General features: G+C 41.7%; 1 protein-coding gene across 1 annotated transcript; it reads left to right on the top strand.

The window, feature by feature from the left end:
- Positions 1-1,072: 1,072 nt before the first annotated feature.
- On the top strand, positions 1,073-12,200 carry GIN1 (gypsy retrotransposon integrase 1; the record flags this gene model as incomplete). The annotated part of the gene is made up of 8 exons (XM_082013140.1): positions 1,073-1,203; positions 4,402-4,547; positions 5,443-5,636; positions 6,711-7,016; positions 7,677-7,865; positions 7,962-8,129; positions 8,572-8,860; positions 11,902-12,200. The coding sequence occupies 8 exons, from the start codon at positions 1,073-1,075 to the stop codon at positions 12,198-12,200; spliced, it is 1,722 nt and encodes a 573-aa protein (XP_081869266.1).
- Between the last annotated feature and the right edge of the window lie 1,562 nt (positions 12,201-13,762).

The following is a 13,762-nucleotide window of genomic DNA, read 5'->3' as shown; positions in this document are numbered from 1 at the left end:
TGCAGCTCACTGAAGAGCACGTTTTGGGTCTGCGCGAAAGACAAAGAGGATTAGGAGGGCTTTGCCCATTCTGCCACCAGGTACCGGGGCCGGCCAAGCGACTCCCCCCAAAGAGTAAGCTGCCCGCTGACCTGGCCCCGCTTCTTGTGGGACCTCCCGCTCGCTGCGGAGCCGCCCTTCCGCCGCGGCCGAGCCCGCCGCGCCGCCGACAGCGCGCGGGAGAGCCCCGGCGACAGCCCGGCTGGCCGCGGGCACCGCCCCTCCGCCCGCTACGCGGCGAGCTGCAGCAGGGCGGGAACGGGCGCCGGCTCCCCGCGCGGCGGCGGCGGGGGCGGGAACGCCGGGCACGCGGGACAGCGGCAACCGCCGCCGGTCCCCAGGCCGCAGCCCGAGGGGGCGACCCGCCGCGCCGCAATCCACCTCCCACCGGCTAAAAGCGGGGCCGCGGTCGGCGGGGTCAATCCAGCCGGCATCCTCCGCACCCCCAAGGCCGGCCGGGGGATGTTGGAGGGGAAGGAGGGAGCCCCGAGCGGCACCGGGGTGAAACCGCCTCACCTGCGCCTGGCGCCGCCGCGCGTGGCGCCGCCTGCGCCCCAACGTCCCATTGAGGAGATGCCGCCGCCGCCGCCTGCCACCGCGCGGGCCGCCCCGCCCCTCCGCGGCGGCCCGCCCCCAACCTCCCTCCCGCCACTTCCGGGGGCGCCACATAAGTCTCGGGGCGCAAGGGCTGTCATTGCAGTTAGTTGGACGGGAAGAGGTCAGGTTAGTGGGCTGCGGCCCCTAGGACAGGTCGTGCCGGTACCTCCGCTGGAGCAGGTGTGTGCCCGGGGCCCGGCGGCTCTCCACGACGCCTGGCGTGCCAAGGACCTCGCCGCAGAGCTGAGAGGAGGGGGCGGGGATCGGTGGCGGGAGGGGGGGGGAAGGAAAAAGATCGCGTTGACGTTGCTTTGCGCATGCGTGACGGTTGCCTCGCTGACCTGCGCGCCGGGTAGCGCCAGTCGGGACTACCGCTCCCAGCGTGCCATCTGAAGGCAAGGCGGTTGTGGTCGGCTGCTCCACGTCGGCGCCTTGCATGCTGGGGGCCGTAGTCTTGGCGGGGTGCGGGAACGGGTCCAGGGCACGGCCTCGGCTCTGTGGTGTCGCTGCGCCAGAGGATGCTGAGGGCGGGCGGGACACCTTCCATGGAAGAAACGCTTCTGGGAGGTACGGCTGACGCTACCAAGGGCGATAAAGCTCTCGGTTTAGCGTACCTACCCTCTTGACTCCACTGGCCTCTGGCTCTCTGCCTGTCCTGCTGCAGCCATGCCTGTTTGCCTCCGTTGTCCATTTGTGGTGGTTGCAGTAAACAATAAGGGGGTAGTTGTGAGACAGTGGCTAGGGCAGTGGTTTAATTTGCTTGCCTGAGCCTCTCAGGGATCACTTGTTATCTGCAGTGTGGCTTCCATCTTGACTGAGGCCTGCGTGTGGTATAGTGGTGCCAATGGCCTGTTAGGTGGTCTCAAGCTTGAAGGTGGAAATACCTAAGAAATGGGGCTGATCTGAAATGGTGGGGGTCTCTGTGAAGACCGGCTCAGGCTTGCAGAAGCCAAGGAGGGATGTAGGTGAGTGTGTCTAACTTATTTACAAGTTCCCTGGAAGCACTTTGGTTAGAAAAGATATATTCAAGGTTCCATGGGTATTTCCTGTTTCTGGTAGGAATTGCAGATAGAGGCAGGGGAAGTACTGCAAAGCTGGGCTAAAGAAACAGTGTTGCGGTTAGGATTGTGATTGTGTGTGGGGAAAAAAAATGGACATTAAAAAGTAAAATAGTTAAATGTTAGCAGGTATGACTGCTTTGACTAAGATACTAAAGCAGAAGGATTCCTGGCTATGTAGAAGTTTCATTCTCTTTGCTGGAATACTTTTCCTTGACTGTAAAGTAGTGTATTCTTTTCCAGCTTTAAGAATTGATTACTGATTTTAAAAATCTTTTATTTTTACAGATTGCCAGGTGCATTATGAGTATTAGTTGAGATAGCATATGAACTATCTGAAGTAATATGGCTTATTCTAAATTACAAAATGAGATTATGTAATTTTTTATTTTCAGTTTGCTTTTTTTTTTTTTTAAGGTTATGCTAGAGTAAATTAGGTGGGCGGGGTGGAACTAGTAGGGACATAGGAAACTAACTACCCAGGAAGGAAGCTCATTTAATGTTGTCTTCTTAGGTAGCAAGCCAGCAGACTATTCAAGCACTTAACAGTTTGCTGGATCAGGGTGCTACTAAATACGTTAAAGGTATATGGATACTACGTAATGAATTCTTTCTTTATTAGCTTATGTACACTCTTCTAAACTTTTATAGTAGAAACTGCCATTGCAGGAATGAGGATAGAATTTCTGTTTAGCTGAAGTGTAAGCTGTGGTCCTGCTCAGGTATCTTATTGCTGTGCAACTTCACTTTGTTAGAACCAATAACCATGTACTACATGAAGAATATGTACTGTTTCAGGAAAGAGTTTCAAGAGCAAAAGGTACTGGAAAAATAAGGATTGTTCTGCAACATCTTTTCTTACCATGTGTGAAAGTCTGCGTCAAGCCAAAATAGTCCATCATCACAGTGGTTGAGTGATAAATCATATCCGGCAAGTTTTCACTTCCAGCCATGCTTGGGTAACTGGCCTTCAGGAGACCCCTGAATGAAGCTTGAATGCATGCCCCTGGCAGATAGGATATTTTCATTGCTCTTCACCAGTACTCCTTTACTGTCAGAAATGCTAGTTAATCAACTTCTTTAAAAGAACAGAAACACAAATTTTATCATGGTAGCCTTACCTTCCTTTCTGCTGTTCGTTATACAGTTTACCAACTCTGTTGGTTGCTTTGGCAATATTTATTTATGTATAAATTTACAAGAAACTACTGTGCCAGCCAACATAACTCTGTTCTGGCTTCACTCCTTCACTATTCTGAAACAGTCATTCCTCATAGACAAGGTTGTAGTGGTGAAAAGTTTGTGTGCTAGTTCTCTTCGAATTTAACTTTAAAACGTTAATGTTGTATGACAAGAGACTTGGCTGCTTTAGAAAGCCAGGTCTGGGTTGTGCAAAATGAAGTATTAGTGGGGCAAAGGTCATGTCACTGTTTGAATGTGAAGTTCCTAGAACACAGCAGTGTTTAGCTCAACTGTATATGTAGAATATGATAATCAATAAATAACATACAGCATTTTATTTTCTGGGAGAAACAGAGTAAATAAAAGCAGGCATAATAACTCTTTAGGGCTTTACCTCCTTCCTTAGTAAAGGTAGATGAGGATGGATAAATTGAAAAATAGACATCCTGACTTACACATTTGGCTTTCAAATAGCATTAACATATAATGAGATAACACGAATTCCTGAGTGACTGGATACTGTCACTTCCCCATAATTATCTGCCACTTAGCATGTATGGCAGACAAACTGATTACTCTTTTTAGCAGGCTATGTTTTGTCACATTGTCTAGTCTTGGGACACTGGCAGGATAAGGAAGAAATTTGCTTAATGCTATGGATAACCAGCATTTCATGAAGAAATTATGACATGGCAGACCCCAAGCCTGATCTTGCTCCTGTAGACATCAATTAGAGCAGGATCAAACTGCCGTTCCATCTACATCGTCATTGCTGCTGGAGCAGATTTGGGGGGAAAAAAATAAAAATCACTGAAATCATATAGAACCTGCATGAATGTTTCTGCCTGTGAATATTTCTCCTTGTCATTAATTGGTAATTATTTTGATGCTATTCTTCCTAGACCCAAGCTTTTCCTACGTACCAATGACGCATTTTACTAGCGACATTTTAGTTTACTAATGTGATCAGGGAAGTCAGCCTGTGTCAGGGAATGAATTGTTACCTTACATGCGGGGTCTGGTTTGGGACTTCAGAATCTAATTGACAGATGAAATAATGAATGAAATAAATTTCTGTCAGTTTCTGTCCTGGGAGTTGTTTTTTTTCCTATTTGTCTATTTGTTTTTTTTCAACTAGGGTGGCTCTTTGGACACATATAATTTCCAGCATACCTGCATTTGAGAGCTATCTAAATGTTTAAGAATGAAAAGAGCAATTTCTTTCTTTCTGGTCTCATTTCTGTACCCTCTGTCCAGTGAATATAGTGGAAGTCCCCCATTGCTTGCAAGTTTTAAGGTTGACAAAACCAACTTTGCACAGAACAGAAGTAGCATGTCAAGCACCGTTCCTTATTGCTTAAGTTGATAGCACAGGGATATCAAGAGCAGTGCAGTGGATGGTGTCACATTCTTTCAGATGCTACATTATCAGGGTACCACTGAACTACAAAGAAACCATTAAAAATTGGAGATGTGCTCTTCTGACAGTTGCTGTGTCCTAACAAATACTGTTCGTTTTGTTCAGATTAGCAATGGTCCGTAGTGGAAAAAATGGTGGGCTCCACCTGAAGCAGATCGCATACTACAAGCGAACAGGAGAGTATCATCCCACAACATTATCAAGTGAAAGAAGTGGAATCAGGAGAGCAGCCAAAAAATTTGTTTTCGAAGGTAAAAATATTCTCTGAAACTACTCTGAAAATAGATTTTTAGGTGAAGACTTGCTGATACAAAATAAGTGAAAGTGGGATCTTGTTCTGCAGCATACTGTGATTTTAATATGCATTCTCTATGAAACAAACATTCTACTTAACCCTTCTTAATATATAACAGGATGTTTACAGAAACGGAAACTCAATCTGCTTTAGTCCTTTCCAGGAGGGGTTTATATAGCTATCTGAAAGTCAAACCTTGTTCTAGATACTGGGGAAATGCAAAGAAAGCCATTGCAATCTAATTCAGAGGACTACAGAAAGGGAAATCCAGATCGGCAGCTGTAGACAAGGAACGCTCACTTGGTATGGAGGTATGGAGGATGCTGTGTTTGGCTGAGCAGAAGTGCAAGGATGGCTTTGCCATCTGTTACCTCAGAGCCTCCTGGCCCTTCCTAGTTTTATTGCATCCCTGTGAGGAGGTACATGAGCCTTTTAGTCTGCTGTGCTCTCTCAATTGCATTTAACCTGCCAAGTCTGTGTAGAGGGAAGGCAGGGAGGAGTTAAAGCTGTGAATAGCTGCTTGCTGGCAGGCAGACAGTAAGTCTCATAACACATCCTACCTCCTCTTCCTACCCTTGGCATTAGCTTGTATTTCAGTCAGACTTCCTGTGGGAATGTTGTTTGCATTCTGACTTGCCCCTGTAATGCCTCATGTCCAGATTAATAAACATAGATGAACAGTTGGCTCTGGAGGAAATAATTAAAGTATTTGTAAACAAAAAGCTATATTTACACAGAATTTAACTGAAACTGATTTATAAATTCTGTACTGAATCATGCCCAGTAGTTTACTAAACTAAACAAAAGACAAAGCACTTGCATATAATTTGCTGGTACTTTTCTTCTTTCAGAAAATAAATTGTTCTATGTTGGAAAAGACAGAAAACAAATGCGCCTGGTAATTGTTTCAGATGAAGAGAAGAAAAAGGTGCTTGAGAAATGCCACGAAAATGCTGCTGGCACTCATCATGGCATATCAAGGACGCTGACTTTAGTGGAATCTAATTACTACTGGACCTCTGTAACAAATGACGTCAAGCAGTGGGTATGGTCTCATAGCTGCAGGATTTTTTTATTGTGGTTTTTGTTACAAACATTTTGTAATTATGTGACTTCGATACAACACTGCTTTATGATGCAGAAACGTAAGCTTACAATCAAACCTTAAATGGCTGTCTTGCCAAAGCATAATGTTTCCTTTTTTCTTTTGCTACTGAGCATGTGGCTTGCATATTGCTGTATGTTATGCCGTGGTGGGGAGCCATACTGCCTTTAAGTATGCAGGGCATATCTGGTCTTTGGGAGGGATTTCTCTTGCAAGGACTCTTCTGTATCTTTGTTAGGATGCAGTGTACCATCCCAAGGGTATGTGGCTGGAGTGGCTGCTGGTGGAGAAAAATATGAAAATGATGGGTCTGCCTTACGATTAGGTGTGTTCAGGAAATAGCTAAAAACAATCACTGCTTGGAAAAGTTCCTTCTCCTCCTTCACCCAAAGATACATAGACATTATCCTTGAGGAAACTGTATGTAAATGTCCTTTACAGCCCAATTACTATTGTTATCAGCTTGCTGCATCACCTGAATAATTTGAGTTCATGCGCAACTGTAACATGAACTGAAAATGAGTCTTTGCTTTCAATTCAGACTTCGACAAAAGGGGCTCTGTCCTGTAGATAAAGCTGATCCATATTATACATTGAAGATTATGTATACTGCCAGTGTTTTTCAGCCACAGCACCAAAAGTGGAATGATTTGGACTTTCTCTTGATGCCAGCTGCTTCATACTTCCTTTACCATTTACAGGTGATAATTGGTATTAAAATTTATACAGTGGGCTTGAAAGAGCAGGGTGTTTTCAGGATCAGGAGAGTTCAGCTATGAATTCCTGCACGTGTCCTTCTCCCGGCCTTCTTGTTGTTTGGTTTTGTTTTGTTTTTATGCTGGGGCTGAAAAATCTAAGGAGAAAAAATAAGAAAGACCATAAAATTAATTTCTTTTGCATTGCCTAGTCTGACCTAACTTATGGAAGAATAGCGGAGATTTATGGTCCTGCTGATTCTCTTAAACCTTTAACATTGCTTTTTATTGATAGCATCTTACCTGATTTTTGCACTAGGTGTATGCTTGCCAGCACTGCCAAGTTGCAAAGAATACAAGCACCACAGCACTCAAACCACACCCTATCAAAGCGGAGGACCCGTGGACAGCAGTTGCTATAGACCTAATGGGACCTTTTCATGTTACCAGCAGAAGCCACAAGTACATCATAATTATGACAGATTTGTGTACAAGATGGGCTGTTATCTTGCCACTGCATGACATTTCAGCAGCTGAAATTGCTAAGGCAATCATAAATGTGTTTTTCTTATACGGGCCACCTCAAAAAATGCCTATTGATCAAGGGAAGGAGCTTGTTTATCAGGTAAGTCTTTACATTGCTGGTTTCTTTTTTAAGAAAAAATACATTTTTGTCTTGTATTAAATATGAATTTTAGACAACTTTTGAAAAAGACTGTACATATTTCATTAAAAAATGTTAGCACATACAAAAGATGACAAACCAATTATTTGCATTTATAACATTATGCAGTGTTTCTCGGGGTTTTATTCTTTGGATAAAGAACAAAGCAAAATTATTTCCTTGTGGTCATAGTGCCAGTTTTGTCACTCAGATTAACTGGCACAAGCTTTCAAGCTCCAACATGCTGTATTTCATTCATATTGTCCAGCATAGCAGATGGCTAAGGGTGGTTTTGACATTAGCCTATAGTAATTATGAAGAACTTTTCACGCTTTGATCCTCAGAGATGATGAAATCAAAAGACTGTGATACAGAGGAAATGACAAATTGAGTTAGTGGCAGAAATGTGTTTAGAAACTATCAGTTACTGGCTCCAAAGCCATACTGATTCCTTTAGGTCTCACTCTCAACCCTGGACTGTTTCGTGGTAATATGTATGCAAGAGTTTTGCTCAGTCATGATCATATCAACAAAAGGAATGGAAAAGTACTGAGTTAGTTTACTTGAACTGTGATACAGAAGAGGGAAGCCTTCAGTAATTGTGTTCTTTTTCTTTTGAAGATAAATGAAGAACTGTTTGCGCTGTTTGGAATGAAACAGATTGTATTGTCTTATCCTCAGACAGATGATGGAAATGAAAGAACATGCAAGACAGTCAAGGCTTTCCTTAACAAATACTGCACTGACCATCCGAATGATTGGGATGAACATTTGTCTGCTATTGCCTATGCTTTCAATTTGACAAATTTGGTACGTGGAGGTTCTTCCTCTTTTGACTGAAGTCCCCCAAAATATTTGCAGAGCTGTATGCTAAAATTGCTTGCTTTTTGCTCCCCATTTAAATAGGAGCCAGATCAAAACACTCCATATTTCCAAATGTTTAATCGTAACCCACATGTTGTTGTGCCAATGAATATATGTGTGGAAGGAGAATACAGTATGTTTGCCAAAATATTTGACGCAACTAAAAAAGTCAGTCAAGCACTGGAAGAAGAGAAGACTGTGGATTGCCAGGTAAATGTTATATATTTAAATTTTAGTAGTAAGAAGACCGAATATAAAGATGGAAAGGCTTGAAGTGTGAAGTAAAACAAATCTTTTAAAGCAATGTGGAATGGTTTGGTTTTCTTTTCTTTTTGCCTTTTGCCTGTGATCCAGAGATTTCAGTGTAGCTATTCTCATATGCACTTCGAGGGAGTAACTTTAAGAGACTTACTGCCAAGAGTCATATCTGACTTAGAGGGCTGCATATATACAGGAACTGAAAACCATTGCCTATGGACTATTGATTCATGAAGATAAAATCAATTTCTTCAGAACTCTTCAGCCCTACATATTATGTATACATACATCCAAAACAGCTTAACGTTATGCTTCTGCATTATTTACCAATGTTATGAAAATACATGATTACTTTTGGAAAAAGAAAATGTAGTTCATGTGTATCTTTCTGCAGGTAGAGAAAAACACTTCAGATGAGCAAAAGATTAGAAACAAAATCACTGTCAAAAGGAAACCAAAGCAATTAAATACCCTTCGACTTAAAGTTGGTCATGAAGTTCTCAGGCAGAGAAAAAACTGGTGGAAGGATGGTCGTTTCCAGTCGGAATGGGTTGGTCCTTGTATTATAGATTATATCACAGATAATGGCTGTGCAATATTAAGAGATGTCACAGGATCCAGGTTGAAAAGACCCATCAAGATGTCTCACCTCAAGCCATACATAAGAGGGTCCAGTGAAAAAGGTATATACATGTGTGTGTATTTACATATATATATGTGTGTGTGTGTGTGTCTCTGTGTGTGTGTATATATATATAAAACAAACTTTGAGGGTTTTTTAAGTTGTCTGTCACATCTTGGTGTTAGATTATCAGAGTTGAACAAGTATCATTGGCTTACCAGTATGAATTAAAGTAACAATGTAATAATTGCAGTTGTCAGTAAGGAGAAGTGACCGTGAGTGCCTTCAAACCTATGTGGAGCATGGAACAGAGCTAATGAATTGTGTTTAAAGTATGTTTAAAAATAGCTTCCGTTAAAGTTGTTTGTAATCTGGGGTTTGGCCCTGTTCATGCTGGCTGGTGAAAACATGCTAGAAGTGTAATTAGGCTGAACTGTATTCAAAGAGCATTTTGTGTTCTGGTGTAGACAGGATTCATAGTTTTTGCTTGTGCAGCGGAAACCTAATTTTTTTTTTTTGCCGAGTGTGACTAGTGCAGATGGTACCTATTTAGACTTTTTTTTGACAATAAGTGTCCTCTAATGCCCTTAAAGACTATGTTACAGAAGTGATTTTAGAAAGTTTATTTTAAATTGTGCTGCTGAAGAAGTATACTTTTTTTCTCTTACCAGAGCAAATAAAATGGTTATGCTGTTCAATAGGGCTGTTAGAAATTCTGAAGGACTTGGGTAATCAGCCACCACTCTTGCTCGTACACAGTCAGTGGTTCCTTTGCAATGCTACTGTGTTAAACAGTGGCAGCTGTTTCTTTCCTGTCGATGCTGTCTTTGAGTCACTGCAGGCATTTTGAGGGAAACTAATATTCAGTGTTTAGGATGTTTCCCATCCTATTGGCATGTGTGGTTAAGCTTTGGTTCTCCAAAATGTGTAGACTGCACTGAGATGGTAATTTCTTTCACCACCTCTTAAAATGGAGGGATTTGCAAAGCTGAAGCTGATTTTGGAATTTTATGTGAGAAGCTAATATTTATGCTAGTTGTCAGTTACAGATTTCATAACCAAGAGACAGATGTCATGTCGTGTCTGCAGGACACTACTTTTACTGTTGGATGGTCACTCTGTGGCTTCTAGTTCTTTATAAAATTGCTGATCCATAAGGAGGAAGTCATAGGCCTGTCAAGCATACAGATAAATCTCTAGCTATTACAATGGCTTGGTAAATTGTGTCCCAGTATAAATATAAAGTTAAATGTAGTTATCTTTGTAGGATCAGAGCCTAGTATGTTTACCACTAAATACTGCCATAGCTGTAGGTAAACATAATCACTTCCTGGGAAAGGAAAGAAACTCTAAAGATTATTTGTCTGACACGGGCAAAAAAAATTCAATGGATTATGAATACTTACATTTTAAAAGTATAGATTGATATTCATGCATATTTACATTGCGTAGAGAGGTAAACCAGGCTTTGCCTCAGTAATTGCCAGCCCTTATCAAACAGCGTAACAGCAGTCAAGAAGGTACTATTTCAGTTGGATAAGAGCAATGAATGACATTGTGAATGACATCTTTCATCTGTAAGGAAACGTGTGTATCTTTGTAAGAAAAGACTTCTCTTTATTAGCAGGCGTGGGCTTTTTTTAGCTGCAACTTAATTTTTATTCCTGTTGCTGTGCTGTAAGTCTGGTGGCTGTCCCTTTGCATAACTTTGGATGAGAATAAAGTATTTGCAGTGTTCTCTGAAATAAATGTGGGAAAAGTGCATCTTAGGTGAGGATATTTGTGGTCTTGCCTACCAACTTCGTAAGCGTTAAGTGTTTGCTTACCCTGCTCCGAAAATCCAAAGTGTTTCTTGTGTGTATCGCACTTTAGATGTGCGAGTCTGGTAGTTTTTAAAGAGGAAAGGCAAAGCCTGAAAATTAAGTGCTCATTTTTTATGTGAGGAAAAAGGTCTTTTGCAGGTAAGAATGGGCAGTTGGAAGCAAGGCGTTTTTTCATACCTTTTGTAACACTTCTTGGTCTAAAGACAAATCCTGAGTCAGTGCATTGTTAGAGCCCTTGGTACAGACATCAGAGATTTGCAGTCTGGGTGTACCTGGTGCTTGCTACTTGGGCGTCTTTACAACCAGGCAGAGGTTCCAGGACACCTTATGCACACATACCTTTAAGTGTCTGAAGGAATGTTGTTTTTCTTGTTTGAGTGTAGTTTGGCTTAAATATTAAACTCAAGAGAATGCCTCTGGTTCTGGTGCTGAAATGATTCAGGAGTGCAAATGGGCAGACTTAGGACACATCTGTTCAGAAACCCCACTTTTCTGGCCATGTTTCACCTCCACAGTAGCTCCCACACAGGGTCCCTCTTTGGACCTGCATCTCACAAAGGAATTTGTAGCCCCCTGTATAGAGATACTTAGCTGTTGAAAGGCTCTCCTGGTTTAACAGGACACTTAATTTCACACTAGGGTCCTCATGTGAGCAAGAGGATAGGCCCTAACTTCATCTTCTAAAACAGAAATATTAACCCCATGTTGACAGTTACGCTTATGATTTTCATGGTTTTATTTTATTTGAACTCATTTGGAAAAGTCAAACACTAACCATATATCGGATAGAAGAAAAGCTCAATAGTACTAATACATTAGCAATCACCATTATTGACTTCATATTCTATAAAACTGTTTCATTTCTCTTTTTATTTCTTAAAAAAGCCTTTTGTGTTGCTTCAAGGTTTACCAACAAGAGCTTGGAGTAGTCATACTTCTCTGTGTGTGTGCAAAAAATGGAAGATTTTGCATGTCCATTCACTTAAGGTATTGGTTCAGTAGGTGACTGACAGACGTCAAGCTAGTCATTGGCCTAGAAAAGAAACACTCTTAATGTGGAGCACTGAAAGCATTATTTTGTGGATGTAGTGAGATACAGCCAAACATTTGATGTTTAGTGAAATTAGGAAATTCACATCATCAGACTACTGTCACTCAAACATTCTTGTCCTCTTACAGAAATTGTTTTGAAAAGTAAGTTAGCACCTCACTAACATTTTTAAGTATGGCTTTCGGTAAACTAGAAGGATCTGATTTAATGTCTACTTTTCTTTTACAGACAACCATTACTTTTTGCAAGGTGCAGTTGTTGTTGACCATGACTATATTGGCTTATCTGAAAGATCGTATAATTCAAGCCAACAAGACTCTGTTGCTGAAGGGGAAATAAATGCCTACAAGAGAGATCTCATGTCTGCTGTGCAGATGCCACCTGTGGCCTGCAAAGACCAGGAATCAACAGATGGTAAACGTCAGTCTCACCTGCCAGAAGATCATTGCATTGAATCAAACACTGCAAAGCTGGAGCAATGGCCTTCAGCTTCTTGGACACTACAGACCAAGATAGAGGATACTTAAGCATAGTCTTATGTCATGTTTCATTGCCAGACAGTTTGGAACTTCCATGGGAGACTGAACAAAATGTAATGGCTCCAAGTTCCTTAGCCAAATCTACTTTCCTACTTTATGAATCTAAGAGTACTACAGGTCTCCGCTGTTTAACTTGTGTGGGCATTATGAAGGAATTGCTCTGTTACCAAAACCTTAGACACAACTTAGTAAAAGCATATGTTCTAGATGTTTAAGAACATTGTAGGTGTCCAGTAGTTAATTTATATTGGTGTTGAGAAGCACTCATTGACTGAAAGTACAGGGACAACCTAGTAAAAGCACATGTTCTCATCATGCATTTAAATTCCAGATTTTGTCAGTAGAATGGCAGTGTGGCCGTACCTTACTGTTATCCTCTCAGGACATAATGCATCATTTCACTGTAATGACCTTTTCATTAATCCTTAGGTTACCTACTCCTAATGTGTAAAGATACTGTGGGATGAATATAATCTAAGCAACTTAATGTAAATTTTGCCTCCATTGTAGAGAATCCTTTTCTCTTATAAAACAGTTCCCTATTCTTTCTGAGAAGCTGCAGATGCTGATTTTTACAGCTTTTAATTTCTCTAATATCTCACAAGACAGTAAAGCTGCTAAAATCAAGTACATGTAATGTTCTGCATATGAAACAACAAGGCCTTCAGCTGCTCCCCACTCCCCACTCATCAAAACTCTCCTATGGTGAGCAGTTCTCAGGCATGTCAAAACCTTAAGAGGATTCAGCATTGATTTATGCTTTCTTTGTAGTTGCATCATGCCAGAGCCAGTACAGGTTTGGAGATTTCCACTAACAGTGGTCTAGAAAGGGTGAAACACTGGTGTTACATATTCTCTGAATTCCTTGAGTAAGTTGTTACTGGTTGGGACTTGCTGCTGAGAAGTCAACTGAACAGGATTTAGTTCATGTGGAAAAGTGATGAGTGCAAGTCAGGTCTTTTTATAGGTGACTGACATAAAGAGGAAGAAAACTAGCAGAAAACTGAATTTAGAAATTCAGCAACTTCTATCTGATACTGTGGAAGATTTTCTGCTGAATGTCATGTGACTTACAATACAGGTGCAGAAAAGTACTACTTATTAAGAGTTTTCAGTTAATCTTAGGTAACAAGACTTGGTCCTCAAAGCAGTTTAGGTACCTGACTCATATAGAAAGTCATACCTAATATACAGTGTGTCTGATATCATCGGCCACAGCTGTGTAAGAAAAGAGCTCAGCACTATAACAGGATTATATCTGAAAATTCAAAGAAAAACCCAAAGTATTTTGTGTATTCTGAAAATCCAGCCCTTCATCTATCCTTTTTCTCCACTGAGACTGTTTCAGAAAGAGGGTGCTGGGAGGCAGTTGGGGATGCTGTCTTTATGGACGACTCCTCTATGCCAGCTCCACAGAGCACTTGGAGATGAACAAGCTTTGTGTTGGCATTGATAAACATACAGAAGCTGAGAAGCCCATCTTTCTCTTAGCTGCTATTACCCGCAGACCGTGCTGTCCTCTGAGGACAGCTGACCTTTATAGTCATCAG

Source organism: Phaethon aethereus (assembly GCF_964289735.1).
Source record: "Phaethon aethereus genome assembly, chromosome: Z".
NCBI lineage: Eukaryota > Metazoa > Chordata > Aves > Phaethontiformes > Phaethontidae > Phaethon > Phaethon aethereus.
This window is presented reverse-complemented; position numbering and strand designations above follow the sequence as displayed.